Source organism: Adiantum capillus-veneris, chromosome 28 (genome assembly GCF_014529385.1).
Source record: "Adiantum capillus-veneris isolate H3 chromosome 28, ASM1452938v2, whole genome shotgun sequence".
Classification (NCBI taxonomy): Eukaryota; Viridiplantae; Streptophyta; class Polypodiopsida; order Polypodiales; family Pteridaceae; genus Adiantum; species Adiantum capillus-veneris.
Window position 1 is genome coordinate 59,715,683 of NC_140958.1, and position 15,834 is coordinate 59,731,516.

A 15,834-nucleotide genomic window follows, 5' to 3' on the forward strand; every position below is an offset into this window, starting at 1 on the left:
ATTGTCTGTTAACCTGGGGAAAATTAAGTTTATGGTGTTTAACACCACACCATAGTGGGTCAGGAGGTCAGCACGTACTTTTATATATGGCCAGGAGACGGTGGAGTATATAAATGCATACACCTATCTTGGGGTAGTCTTCAGTGGAACGGCATTTTCATTGAGGAGAGCAGCAGAGACTAGATTGACGAGAGCTTATGCAGCCTTGAGAGGTTTGGAGAAGTTGTGTTCGTAGGTTCAGTTTTAGGAACCTCGAACAAAGTTGTGGCTTTTTGACACTCTAGTGGCTTCAGCTATGCTCTATAGGGTTCAGATTCGAGGGCCCTCAATGGACCACCAGGGCAGATCTGGTAGCACTGATGGATGGAGATGTATGGAGAGGCCTCTAGTCTCTATGATCTCTCAGATGTTTATGGGCTAAGGCCTAAGTGCCACATGAAATTATTCGGGCTGAGCTGGCTGCTCCTCTCTTAGTTGAGGCCCTTACTAAATCAGTCTCCTTCATGCAAAATTCGTTGGACCTTCCCAGAGACGGATATGCTCGGCTAGCACTTGAGTCATCCCGACAGCTAGCGCTACAAGGGGACACAGCATGTTGGTATGGGCAAATGACATCATGGTTCCAGTCACACGGCTTCAGCATGGATAGACTGCCTCCATTCCGGTACTCCTTGGATGCACCCTCCCTTTCTCTCACATGGATGGAGACCACTAGACTTATACGTCAAGATTTGATTCAAGTAGATACGAGAAGTACATGGATACAGCCGGTACAAGAGTTGGGCACGAAGATGGCTTTCTATAGAGAGCATCTCCTCCAACTAGGATGGATATGTGATTAGACCGGCCTATATGGACACTCATTTATCGTAAGGGGTACGATGTGCTATTGGTCAGATGCGCATATCATCGCATCAGCTAGAGATCGAGACTCACAGATTTAGGAGAGTACTAGCAGAAGCCAGGATATGCCAGTTATGTCATAAAGAGCCAGAAACAGAGTTACATCACATTTGTCATTGTCCGGTATATTACAAGATACAAGGCCGCTTCCATTGTCTATTCAGAGAGGGCTTTGCACCATTGGCTAGAGTCATGAGATATCAGGATCAGAGGTGCCTCGGGTTTTTTGCTAAAGCTGCGCAAACACAGGGAAAGTCTCTCGATGAGACTAGGTAATGGGAGACATTCACAGAGGGAGATCACTGACTTCTTTAGAATAGGGACTCTAACAACATGCTTCGCAGCAGACTTTAGTGCCCACTTCTACCAGAGGTATATTAGTGGACAGAGCCACTGAGCTCGGGAGAGCTAGACGTCCGCGTCTACAGGGCCGACCACAACATCGACGGAAGCTCTACCCAAGAATCAGAACTATTCTAGCACGACATGGGAGCCCAGTACGATTCTTTACAAAGGCGGACATTGACGAAGCTCTTCAGCTATAGATGCAATACTTTCTCGGACAACGCCCGATGTCGGGCATCCTCGGGCATGGATGAAGATGATGATGATTTTCAGGCTGACGATTTGAGTCTTTTAGTTTTAGTCTTTCACTTTATTTCATTTTATTTTTGTACCCAGACATTGGATTAGATCCACAAGGATTGTATCAGTTTGGTCTCATAGGTCATTTTGGCCTTTCGAAGACGTTTTAATATAACATTTCATTTTCTCTCTTTCTCTGTGTTTTGATTTTGGGCCTATTTCTGTGTGGTTACATTTGAATGTTAGCAGCAGTAATATAGGTATAAGTAAGGAATAAATGCTTGCCTTGAATCTTTCAGTTGAATGTTAGCAGCACTAATATAGGTGTATAGTTGCTACTGTAGTTTAAAGTAGACAAGTTATAGAGATTGCTTGTTTTATTTACTACATTGAATAGAAGCCTTTTGATGCTGATATCATTGCACCTACTGACTTTTTAAATTTATTGAAACCACTAGCTACCATAGATGTTGTGTTAATTTTTTTTTTGCTTTGAAGCACTCCTAACAAGTAAATATGATTTTATATAACAGGTACTAAATTCCTTTTTGAGGCTTGCCTGGCTGCAGTCCATTACACGCATTGAGGTTTCTAACATTGATCGCCGCATCACCAACTTCCTGTTTGCCTCTCTTGAGGTTATCAGGAGAGGGCACTGGAACTTCTACAGGTTTGAATAAACAAGTTCACCCTAATTTCTTTCAAACTGAGTTCTGCACATAGTCTGGAGATATCTTTTGAGATGTCCACTGGTTGAAGTGTATGGTGTCCCTGTGGAGGTTGTCTGTTATGTGAAGGACAGCAAGGCAAAGTTCATCATATCCTTTGAAGTTTGGAGGTATATATTATATATATATATATATATATATATATATATTATATATATATATATATATATATTATATATATATATATATATATATATATATATATATATATATATATATATATATATTATATATATATATATATAGTGTGTGTGATATTTGTTTTCTGATCATACACTTAAATTCCTGTGCGTATTTCACCAGTGTGCCAGGAAACGAAGACTTAAATCTTCTAAGACTCGACATCAGAAACGAAATGGCACATGTTTGTGACTAAGTTCCTCAGCCGCAAACTTCTAATGATAGATTCTTTAGCTGAAGCTACCAAAGAGTAGTGGTTGTGACTTCCATGAATTTTTCTTTTCAGCATCTGAACTCTTAACCATCTAATCAAAAAAATTGGCATGGAGAAAATGTCATTTAAGAGAGGTACGTAGAATATGGGAAATACTCTATAATTATCAGTTTCATTTCAAGAAACAATCAAACTGGGAGAAGCACAAACATTCGAGAAACTTTGCATGGAAAAACCTTTTGAAGTATATCTAACATTCAAGACAATACGGCACATATTACATAAGTACCTTTTGTGTCGTTTTTCAATCATAGGCAACATCAAAAGGAAACCGTTTGGGCATGGGGATAACTTTGAGGTTTTGCCAATCTTGCAAAACCTTAAACAGAAAAATTTACCATAGTTGGTGCAAGTGTCAAAATGTCAAATGGCATCTTTGTACCTAGCTTGGGCAGTAGTCTTTACAACCAAGACCTACCAAAGTGCCTTTTTTTGTTTATTCTACAAAGGGAAATGAGAGGCCGCTTGTTATAGGCCCCAAGCTCTTTATGCGAGGCTAAAAAGGGGGAAAAGTTGGGCCTCTCCAGGTGAGTGAAATCCTTGGTTGCTTGCTATTGCTGGTCTTTGCCCCATGCGCTCCATGCCTCACCATTTCTACACTCTCTCCTCTCCCTCACTCCCCCACCAGCTCATGCACTCTACACATGCGCATGCCCACGCGTGCGTACACACACACACACTCTTTCCATGCAGGCTCACTTTCACTCTCACTCACACTCATGCTCACTCTTCGGTTGATACATTCTTACTCACCTGCTCCCATGCATGTAACCCCTCTTACTCAGATGCATCCTTAGAGTGACTCTCATGCAGGCCTTCACCCACCTACATTAATCCCACATTGGGGTTTTCTTTGTCGTCACCAGAGGAGAGAGCGACCTAGCAGCTAAGATAATCGGTCTCTAGGCGACCTCATTCTTTCACAGGAGTGTCGGCATACGCCCCCATCAGAGTGGAGGTACGAGGTTTAATGCAGGCCCATCTCTTGGCAAAGGTGGGTGAGATCATTCACGTCCAGATCTAGGGTGGTTATGAATCACATCGAGTTCAAGAGTCCTAACATGGCAGCAAGATGCTTCATGCTAGCCTTGTGGCTTTGAGCGTTGCATGAGCCTCTTTTTGACATTGGCGCCTTCGTTTTTTATCTTCAAGTTGAGGCGACTGTCATGAGGCTGTATTTTTTGACTTGTTTTGCTCCCCTGTTTGCACTGGGAGTACCTTTCATTGTTTCCTCAATTGAGGGGTCTCATTGATACCAATGTGGTGTCCCCTAGGACTGCTGCATTAGTAGCCGCAAAGGTCCTTGGAATACCCACCATTTGAGTTCTTATTGAAGATCCCCATGCTCTCTCAAAGGTGATTCTTCTCCCTATCATGAGTGATGAGTGGGTTAGGTAATGAGTGGAGTAGCCAATGCTCTATTTTCCATCAGGTAGGGCATCTAGCAAAGGCTTGGCTTCGTCAAAGACCTTTGTCTAGCTGTGACTTCAATCTTTTGTGGGGTTGGGACACGACCTAGTCAAAGGGGAGGTACAAGATTGGGTACATATGGGAGATGTGAGCAAGATCATTAACATGTAAGTTTTGGGATGTGATAATTATTGGATCAAGTTCGAGAGTCCTAACATGGCAGCCAAGGATCTTCACATGAGCCTTGGATTTGAGCGTGTAGGAGCTTTTTTTCTATTTTGGTGCCATGCTTTCGATCCAGTGGTTCATGTGATTGCTGAGGAGGAAAACTTTCCAGTTTAGCACTGATCACCGGGTGGATTTTTTCATGGAGTACTCTAGCCTAAGATGATACTCCCCCGGTGATGGAGTACTCTAGCCTAAGATGATACTCCCCCCGGTGATGCAGATGCTGTTCCTCCGATGATGCAGACTCTCTCTTACATTGAGTAGCTAGCAGACAAACTTGCTTTGATTTTAGGCACCAAGGAGAGTGCTTTGGTTGTGGTTTTTTCCTAGCAGTCTGCTTAGAGTTCACATCTTTCTAGTATTGGCCGTAGTGATGAGGGGGGTTCTCTGTTTCATTTTGTTGGATGAGTCGGCAGGGTTGTTGTCAGGTGCACTCAAACACAATCTTGTAGCTCTCTGATTATCTAGGCAATTTTGGTGTTGCAGAGTTGCTAAAGATCTTGTTTGCTTTAGCACATTTTTGCTTATCAGTTCCAAATGGCACATGGTTGTGAGTCCATAAGCACATGAAACAGAAAACGGAATGAGATCAGCAAGGCCGCGCCCCTTGTTATGGATTCATACATGAGGGTTCCTGACCAGAGGCAAAGGCCTCATGAGTGGCGTGAGGCACTTAGGCTATGGTTAAGAAGCTAATCTCTCATACAAGAATATAGCAGTCGTGTACTCGCTTCGACAGAGGTTATTACTTGTCCAATTCACTTGCAAAGATTGTTCATTTTGCTGCTACCACAACCTCCGTTTTCTGGAGTTCTGCATGAGGATTGCCTCAAGGAATTTGCATGGCCTTGCTGGACCTGAGTTTGCACAGTCTCTTGAGCCAGGAGCTTCAAAGATGTTTTGGTTGGGGATGCATTGATTTTTGATGAGTTAGGAGCATCACTTATGGTGAGACCCACAATCGGCATTGTGGTCAGTTCCTTGCAAGAAATATGAGACTTTTTTATCTGCTTGTTTCAGGACGATGGGAGCTGAGGGACATATGTGTATCTTTTTTGTCGATGTTTAGTGACATGTCATTGTGGACAGAGAAGTAATGCACAACGGCCAGCAAAGCATCAGCAATCATAGTCCAAAACTCTGTATGACCACTCGCATGATCCAAGGGAAATACATTTAACAATCCGATAATCTCACATTGCCAATGCATTGTAAGTCCCTAAGCCATTTCCGTACAAGTAGAGAGGGACTTCAACTTGCTGTAGGACTCATCTGACACAGTGGGTGAGAGTCACATTGTTGTGCATGATGGCAGTGAGCTCGCACCCTAAGTGAGCTCACTAGGAGTTGATTGACTTCGGTTTATGCAAATGTTTTCTGTTTGTAAGGGAGTTCGGTGTGATGCCTCAGCACTTGATAGGGGGGCTGATTTATCTTATCCCCAAGTAGGAGGGGACACTTGATGATAGTAGACAATAGAGGCCGACAAAGAGACTCAATTCAACCTAGAAAATCATAATGATTAAGGGTCCCGTCTTTATTCGCGGAGATCTCGTACATGCCACACAGAGTGGACTTTGGATCAAACAAGGCTGCCCACATGTGCTTTCCTTTTTTTTTTTCCAAGAAAAAGATCCTTCCATTAGTTAACAGAATTGCCCAATGGGCTACAATCTACCCCTGCTAGAGAGGCTACATTAGCATGTGGGGAGACGCTCCCAATGAAAGAAGAAAAAAATCTACAATGAGGCTAAATCTGGAGATGGGAGGAGGAAACAGCCACATTGGTGGACAGTATTGCCATCTAGGCGAACCATGAGCCGCCCTGGAGGCCCCTAAGTGTGTGGATCAGCTCTAGCCAAAGGTCACGGATGGTCTCCACCGGTGGTACTCGTCGTGCCTCGAAGATGTGGAAGCAACGGGCTCGCTAGATAAACCACAATGTCAGGCTGCAGATGAGCTCCCAACACCAAACTCTATCTCTGCTCCACTCCTAAAGGACTAACTCTGTGGTTGGCTAGAGTGTGGGCCGGCCCTCCTGTATCACAATCATCGTGTTGATTGAAACTATCTCAAAACGAAGTGTTGGGCCCGTGAGTGTGGACCAAGCTGCAGCACTCCAAGTGCACTGGCTGGCTGCTTGTAGAGAGTACAAGCATCAGCCAAAGAACCCGAAGCCAAACATGATGTGCCGTAGGGCAATCCCACAGACAGTGATGCTGGGTCTCAAGTGGGTGGCCACAGACAGCACATACTACCGAGAGGCTACTATGCACCAATCAACTCCCGATTGCAATAGCTTGATGTGCAACTAGCCACTCGAACATGGTGACTCGCCTCGACTTTCTGCTATCCCAGAAATTCTCGCAAAAAACCGCCAGGAACTCGGACACGAGACCCTCCTCCTGCCAGTGAGTTGCTACAGTAGGACGAGTCTTTGTCTACGTTGTCAAATATGTGGTGACCCAATGGAGCTGTGTATTGAAAGAAGGGGGTCCCCCGGTGAGCAACTGGAGTAAAGGGATCCTGCCAAAACCACTCCCTCGGGTCCTAGTTCACTAGCACCAAAGGGCGGCTTTCCCAAGCCAAGATTCGCTAGTGTCCGACTCAAAATTTGGGTCTATAACACAAGTCCTCTCACTAATATCCACAACTCTGATTCGTTGAAAGCAGCATTCGCCCACCTTTGGTGCCTCAATAGTGACTCTGTGGAGACGGCCCTCCCTTTGAACATTGAAGAACATGCACGAACCTGTGTGTGAGCAAGCCCTAACTGAGATGAGGACCTCCATACGCGTGAAAACCCCCATCTAGCAGGGAGCTACCAGTCCTGTAGGGGTGTGCCACTCTGTAGGTATAGGCTCTATAATATCCCGACACATACTCTGCACTCCCCTCATGTCTCGTAGCTGAATGCCCTGAGTCTTCTTAGAAAGTACTGTAAATTGCAGCCAGTCCACAAATGAGCGGGCTAGACTCTCTGCCATGGGACCCCAAGAGACATGAGGCCTGCTACCAACCATGTGGCCTCGATGTGTGTTGACCAAATGGTTCCAAAAAATTGGTTGTCTCAAACGCTCCTCAATGCACGTGGGATGATGCTGCTCAAGGCCACCCTGCAGCTACTCCCAAGACTGAAGCAGGCTCGCAGCCAAGCGATCCTCCCACCTCCTGCTCAGGCCTACTCTGCGCAGCTCTGTGAAAATCCTTAGGGTGGGAGGGCTCTATGGGCTGCCCGTGTATGGGACTTGGGCCCTAATCAAGTGAAGCAACAACTCCTTCCAGGGCTCCTCCCCTAGAAGAAGTCCTCTGAACACAAGCTTCCCAAGGAGGGCTCAACTTTGTCGTGCTGGGTCGATGATCCCCAACCCTCCTGAGAGCAAGGTAAAGTGAGGTCCTGCCAAGAGACCTTGGCCTGATCCGGTTGTGTGTCGCGCCCTGACCACAAGAAGTTCTTGATGAGTCTCGAGCTAATTGATGCAAGAGCTCGAGAAAATCCAGCAAGACGTTGTCGTGCCATGGCACGTACATGATGTGAAATAAAAACATTCTCACCTCCTTTTTGATACTTTGTGATCCATGGGAATGAAAGAAATAATGGTGGATCTGGCGTTCTTGCTTGTTTTTTCACTTGATAACATGCCAAATTTGGTTTGAGAATGTATAAATTCCGAGTATTTTATGGTGGCACACTCATCTCGCTTACAAAAGTTGATGTGGGCAAAAATGTTAAAAATAGCAGTTGATGGGCGGCATCATAAAATTGCATCGAAAGTGACTCAAAATGGAAAAGTGAGGAAAAATGATGCATATCTTTGATTTTTATGCTTATGTGAGTGACTTACAAATTTAGGGATTTTTCCGACTCCGTTTGGGATTTTTTACATAAAAAATGGTCTTTTTTGGAATAAAATGAGTAGAAATGACTTAGTTTTGGTCATAAATGGCATAAAAGGCCCAAAAAATGATACATCAGCACTCTGAACGTGGGAAAACACAAGAGGGCTGCTTCTTATGGCTGAAAAAAACTGCAAGTTTCTTCTTCTGTGTATTTCACTTCATGGTTGCTCCATAAACGTATAGTGCAGTCTCACCTCTTCGTTATCTTGTATCTAAGCTTGTGAGGGAGTGAATTAGGATTTCCCTTCATCAAAATGTGTGGGGAATTCAATATGGAAGCTCTTAAATCACTACAAAATCAGAAAATGGTCGATGTGAAGGCAAAAGCTCGTGATTTCTTTTCAACGGTTTGAAGTTACGACTATGTAATTGGGGTCAAGGCTACAGCTACAGCAAATCATTACACACACAGGAGTTTTGAGTTGATTTTGATCTTGTGCAAGAATGAAGCTTTCATGGCTGAGGTTTTGGTCCTTTTGAGTGTCTCTTTCGCTTCAAACAACCTACAAATCTACATGTACTTTCACGAACTCTCACAGCCAGAGGCCCTGCGCCTTCCCTGCTAGACCACACACTTTTCCACAACGTGGTGTACCACATAGTAGCCAACAACACCTATTTCGCCACCACAACCTTGCCAGCAAGAAAAATCTGTGTCGAGCTCCAATGGAGCAGTTTCCTCCTAATCGAGAGAAGAAGGGGAGTAACCTGCTGCTCTGGAGACAAATCCCAACCAACCTGAGAGCCGAAGTAGCGTACTGCAGATCCACCTAAAGCCCTCTCCAGGCGACCAATCGGACATGGGAGCACTACCAACCTAGAAAGCACTGTCTTTTGCCAGTACAAACCAACCTAAGAGCCGAAGTAGCGTATTGCAGATCCACCTAAAGCCCTCTCCAGGTGACCAATTGGACATGGGAGCACTACCAACCTAGAAAGCACTGTCTTCTGCCAGTTGATCTGTGCTCCCGACGCGCAATAGAACACCTTAAGAGCTTGCTCACACCAGTGTAAGTTGGCCTTGTGGCCCTCTAAAACATGCTTGAGCCATCAGCAAACTCAACGTCCAAAAGCTCCTCTCCCTGAATAGGTAGCTGCAAACCACGCAAACCAACCTCCTGTGAGGTCAAGAACTTGCTCATCGCCTCATCATAGAAGAGAAGTTGGGTCCAAATGTTAGGTGCAGCGGAATGATTGTTTGCGCTTTGCTGCTCTGAACTATGCTCAAGGTTCCTTTTAGTTCTTATGGAAGGGAGAGCCTTCCGTTCTTAATGGAAACTGCTATGATCACAAACAAAGTGAATGGACACTGTGCGTGCAAGTGTATGAGACTGAGAGATAGAGAGAGAAGAGAGATATGACACTAGAGACGTAAAACCCTCCTCCGAAGGCCCCACTCTCGTCGGCGAGAGTGGTCTACTATTGATTGCACAATCTGGTACAAATGGTATGCATGAGACTGATGCAAGTCTAGGCTATGTCGACGATGACGACGGTGATGACGAAGTCGACTGAAGGGCTGAAATCTGCAATCTTTCTACTGCTGTCCAAAAACGCTATGGACTGAAATCTCCTAATCTTCTATCTGCTGAATTCTGACTCTATGTCGATGACGATGTCGATGACGACGATGCGACGACAACGCGCTGAAAACGCAGATGCTGAAATCTGCGTTTTTCGGGCTGAAACTATAAACCCTGCGGAAATTGATCGTGCGGCGAGGAACTGCTGCGGGAAGGTGAGATCTGCGAGGTTCGGGACTTGATCTGCGAAGTCTAACTGCTGAAAACTGAAAATGCTGATTGTTCTGGAGTTTCCGTCGCGATGATGTTGCAAAACGTCGGGGCTGATCTGCAACCAAAAACGCTAGGGCTGAATTCTGGTGTTTCTGTCGTCGGGATTCTGCAGATGCAAAAACGCTAGGCTGATCTGCCTCGGTCTTGTCGCCATGGCTCTGCAAATGCAAAACGTTGGCTGATCTACGGTGGTCTAATCCAAAAACGCTAGGTCACTTGGGGGGTTCTGCTGAGAAGGTGCCTGTTGAGCATGTGCTCCTGCTGCCTCTTCTGCCAGAAAGTGCTAACTTGGGTTTGCTTATATATTAACTTAGCAAAATTGCCCTACCTACTTTTGTTGGAAAGTCACTTAAAAATAATAAGTGAAAAATGTCAAAAATAGAAAAAATTGGCTAAATGCATTGGAAAATTTCCCTGACTGAATCTGATGGATTCTGAAGGGAATACTGATGATCATGCTGTGTGCAACCAGAGGATATGCATCTATGCTAAGTGACTGGGCATGCACGGTCTACGAAAAGACTCACAAAAGTGCCAGATCACTGCTAATCTAGACTTGACTAGACTGACTGAACCCTGATCATGCTGTAGCTTGTCCACGGACACACAGGGTTGGATGTGTCACGTGGCATCCCCTCCTTTTCAAATTGAGGTACTGGTACCGAACTGTATGGCGTCGAGGGAGATCGCCAATAGCATCCAGAATCCTGGAAGGGACTCTTTGCCAGCCCACTCTGATGTGTGGGTCGTGCGGTACTTGAACTTCATAAAGGTTTGCAACGCTTGCTTCTTTGGGCCGCGCCCAAAGCGACAAAGTCTTTTGTGGCTCCTTCCTTGCTTCAACTTCGTCTAGAGACCTGCTTCTTTGGTCTTCAAGAATCTCCATGGGGCTGAAAATTCCTAAAACCATTTCCAACACAAAACCATGAACGTACCCATTCCATGTAAAGTGAAGGAAAAAAAATTTGTCTTCTCTAAATACTGTGTATGCAATGTAGATGAACATAGAGATGGAGTGACAACCGGTTCATCAAACACATGCAAACAATGAGATCGAATTTTTCTCTTATGATCTAGAGCAATCAACTGTGGCAAAACACAATGGAAATTCCCACGCACGCTTGGTGCTCATTCTTTCATGTGCTCGTTCGGAACCTGTGTCATACCGAGGAAGAGACATGGAATGTGACTTCCTTACATACATACTTTTCATCTTTTCATGAGAAATCTGCATACATTCGTGCTCATCCATGAGAGAAACGTGCTCAACATACAATATGTCATGCCTAGGAAAAGGGATTACATAAAGATGCTGACTAATATACCGGAAACGATCACGAATGAAACATTTGAACAATGCGTGCGTATCAATCATGCGAACACATAATACTTCCTGTGAGGATTCTTTGGACCTAGGCTTGAGAGCCAAGATCGGTTCTTTCTGAATGATCGAATCATCCTGTGGGGGTTCTTTGGATCTCGACTCGAAAGCCAAGATCGGTTCTTCGTGATTGATCGAATCTACAACGAGGTTAGCTTCGCTAGAAAAAGCATCAACTAATACATCATCTTGGTGAACAATCACCTCATCTTCATGCAACTCATCATTCTTGTGAGAAATCACATCTTGATCATGCAAATCATCATGCTTGTCTTTGTCATCCAAATCATCATGCTCAGCAATATCATTCAAATCATCATGCTTATCTTTGTCATCCAAATCATCATGCTTATCATTGTCATTCAAATCATCATGCAATTCATTGTCAATCAAATCATCATCATGCTTCACACAATCATGTAAATCCTGTGTATCATGCTTTGGAGAAGAAGGGACGGAGAGAGTCTCCTTTCCCCAAATCTCTTGCATCTGTGCCTGAACTTGAGAATAGAGTCGCCAAAACTCTTTGTTTTGTCGGTTGCTCTGTTCTTGTATTGCTTTTCTTTTTGCTTTGTCTTCTGCGTGCCTACGATCCATTTCTGCCTCTCTTGCTTTGGCTTCCAAGCGTGCTTGCTCGCTCTCACGCGCTATGGCTGCCATTCTTTCTTGGTATTTGCGCTCTATGGCTGCTATTCTTTCTTCGCTTTTCTAACTTCCTATCCATCATCCTCTTGTCGAAAGCCTCCATAGGAGTTAGTGGAATCCTTGTCGTAGATGGAAAAGGGGGAGGGTCGGAAAAACCTCCTGGTGGGGAAAATTCTTCTTCGCCTCTCTCATGCTCATCACATCCAAGCGCAGTATCCATTCCGCTTCGAGTGATGACCATTCTGAAGTCGTGGGTTCTTGTGGTCTTGGGTTCTTAAGTTCACGAGGAACTTGGGTTCTTGGGGGTCTTGAGTTCTTGAGGTTCTTGAGGTTTTCTTTCGCTTGCAAACCGCGTTTGAGAAGGATCTTCTCTTCACCGGAGTTCTACTCCTTTCTGCGGGCGCACCCCTTGGCGGCCTTGCGCTCACACCAAGGTTGCTTTTTCCCACCTCATGTCGATTGGCCGGCCGCTAAGTGCACGGTCCGCTCTCAATGAGTGAAAAGAGACACAAGGGGAGGTTGGACAAGCCCTTCTTTCTTGGGATTCCTGTCACTCTTCAACAAAACACGATTAGGAATCGACACGCCCAAGCAAACTTGGGTTCGTGCGACCTCAACAAGCAAAAACATTCTTGTGGTTCTTGTGGTTCTTTCCTTGAGTGATACAGAACACTGCCAAAGCTTTGATACCAATGTTAGGTGCAGCGGAATGATTGTTTGCGCTTTGCTCAAGATGAGTGCTCCGAACTGTGCTCAAGGTTCCTTTTAGTTCTTATGAAAGGGAGAGCCTTCCGTTCTTAATGGAAAGTGCTATGATCACAGGTAGCGGCGAGCTTGTTCCTTGAGAGAATCTTGTATTTCTTTATTGTTAACTTTGCAAGAGTACAATGTCTAAGGGTCCTCTCTCTCGTAGTGCTCCCAAGCTACGTGCGCTTTTCTTGTTCTTGTTCTTTGTAGAGGTGTTGGGTGTGAGAGTGAGCAGCGGAGAGCGTGTGAGCCACGTGCCGAAAACGCTGGAGAGAGAGAGAGAGAGAGAGAGAGAGAGAGAGAGAGAGAGAGAGATGATGAAATGAAATGAAATGATATATTAACGTCTTCAAAAAGGCCATAAAATGACCTACGAGACCATCAGATACAAAGTGGTGAATCTAATACAATGTCTGAAGTACAAGACAAAAAGTACTGAATGTAAAATGTGAAAAATGAAAAATGAAGTGTGAAATGTGAAATGTAGAATAGGCCCTCAATGACACTCTGGGTGTCGTGCTAGAATGCCTCTGATCCTCTGCTGGAGTCTACGTCCATGGAGTGTATTCCTGTGTCTCAGTCGTGGTCGTCTCGATCTCCCGAGCTCAGTCGCCCTGTCAATGAGGGTGCCTCTGGTATGAATGTGGGTACAACCCTGTGCTGGTGGTTGGTCTCCTGGCTCCCTCGATCCAAAGAAATCTGTGATCTGTCTCTGTGATTGTTGTACTCCATGTCTCCTCAGCAAACTATCTCTATGTAGATGTAGCTCAAGTAGATATAAGCCAAGGCATCTCTGATCTTGATACCTCATGACTCTATCTAGGGATCCAAAACCCTCCCTGAATAAGCAATGGAAGCGCCCTCGTATCTCATAATACACAGTGCAGTGGCATATGTAGTGTAGCTCTGTCTCTGGCTCTCTATCGCATAGTTGGCAAATCCTAGACTCTGGTGGTATCCCTCTAAATCTACCCGTCTCAATCTCCAGCTGGTGTGAGGATGTGCGAATCTGACCAATAGCACATCGCAGACCATGAGACAAATGAGTGTCCATGCAGCTCGGACGAATCACAAACCCATCTCCCGAAAATTGGAGAAGATGCTCTTTGTAGAAAGCCATCTTCGTGCCCAACTCATGCATCGGTTCTACCCATGTCCTCCTGGTGTCCAACTGTATAAGATCCTGATGAATGAGTCTAGTGATCTCCGTCCGTGTGACTGGCAGTGAGGGTGCATCCAGGGAATACTGAAAAGGAGGCAGTCTATCCATGTTGAAACCATGCCTCTGAAACCATGATCTCTGTGGGTACTCCCAACTCCAGTAGCCTGCGCATCAATCTGGCCCTCGGCACTGTGTCAAATGCTTTGCGGAAGTCCACAAAGCAACAATAACCCTCCTCAATAATGGCTCTGAGTGTAAGAATATGGTCCAAAGTGGAGAAACCCCTCCTGAATCCAGCCTGTCCTACTGCTCGTATGCCCTCATTTTCTGCCCACTTACTCAGTTGCTATTCAAGAATGGATGCATACAACTGTGCCAATGTGTGCCCTATCATAATAGTACGGTAGTTCCCTGGCACCGTGGGGTCCCCTGCCTTGAAGAGAGGTACAATAGTAGATAATCTCCAAGACCCGAGTAGTCCCTCACACATGACACGATTAAACAACCGTGCAAGAACCTCTGACAGTAAATCTCTGGCATGTATCAAGTGCTCTGCCACCAAACCATCATGATCATATGCTCTCCTAGTCCTCATCCTATCAATGGCGTTCTTGACCATCTCAGTGGTAAAGAAGGTACTAGTGGTTGGACATGGCTCTAGAGGGTCTGGTAATGGTGGTTGCCCAGGTACTGTATATAATGATTGCTGCATACTGACCCCAAATCTCGAGAGAAGTAATCGTTGGAGGAGGCGAGTGCTCATGGAAGAGATGCCAGGCCTCACTTGAGAGAGAGAGAGAGAGAGAGAGAGAGAGAGAGAGAGAGAGAGAGAGAGAACACAAGTGCTCTGCAAATGATGCTCTCAATACACAATGTATGACTACAAGACCCTAACCATTCTATTTATAGAATGTCAGGTTGAGGTAGGGCAAAATGTGTAACTATGCAAAAAACATAAAAGCCCAAAAATGGCTAAAACTATGTGCACCCAGCCAGGCTCAGAAAATGACCGGCCGGACATGCGCTAAAGTGTCCGTCCCTGCAATCTACATGATGTGCGATGGGTGGCCAACTTGGGACAATCACTAGCCGTACAAAATGGCGAAGCAACAATGGTGTAACTCAACACCCCCTCTCAAAATCGGATGGTGAGACAACACAGATGAGTCGAAGGTGAGAAGCCAAAGTCCGCTGAGATACAACCTTCGTGAAGATGTCTGCTGCATTGTCCGCTGTAGGGACATACTCCAAATGAAGATCTCCAGTCAAAACCCGCTCCCGAACATAGTGGTACTGCACCTCAATGTGCTTTGTCCGAGCGTGAAAGATAGGGTTCTTGGCAATAGCAATGCAACTTTGATTGTCGCACAAAAGACGAGTTGTAGCAGTCTGGGGAAAACACAACTCTCCCAGTAATCTCCATAGCCATATGGCCTCACAAGCAGCAAGCTACTCTGTACCCCTGTGGCAGATAGCGCAACGGTGGGTTGTTGCTTATTGCTCCATGAAATGGGTCCCGAGCCGAGTGTGAAAACTACCTAGTAGAGCGTCAATATCTGGATTTCTTGCCCAATTTGAATCGTACCAACCAAGTAAGGTGCAACCCTTAGAGCGACCATAGAACACACCATGGACCATAGAACTCACCATGGTCCAAGGTGCCATTGATGTACCGCAAGTACGTTGAGCACACTACCAATGTTGCTGATGAGGTCGGGTGTTGAAGGAACCGAGGACAGAAACTGTGTAACAGATGTCTAATCGGGAATAAGTCAACCATACGAGGAAGCCAACAACATTCTTGTATTGCTCGAACTCAATCCGTGGGGAAGAATCGTGAAGCGATATGTTCTCTCCGGGCTCAAGAGGAGTGCCAATCGGTCTGCAGCCTGTCA

At 45.3% G+C, this 15,834-nt stretch overlaps 1 protein-coding gene across 3 annotated transcripts in view; it reads left to right on the forward strand.

Moving 5' to 3' along the window:
- Nucleotides 1–15,834, forward strand: part of LOC147420520 (phosphate transporter PHO1-3-like) — a 174,442-nt gene that overhangs the window by 139,814 nt on the left and 18,794 nt on the right. For all 3 annotated transcript variants that reach the window (XR_015187064.1, XM_086505182.1, XM_086505181.1), the window contains one exon: nucleotides 2,022–2,158. Coding sequence is in view for 2 of the 3 variants with exons in the window: in XM_086505182.1 (XP_086361308.1) it covers nucleotides 2,022–2,158 (137 nt within the window). In the remaining variant the exon portion in view is untranslated. The remainder of the gene's footprint in view (nucleotides 1–2,021; nucleotides 2,159–15,834) is intronic.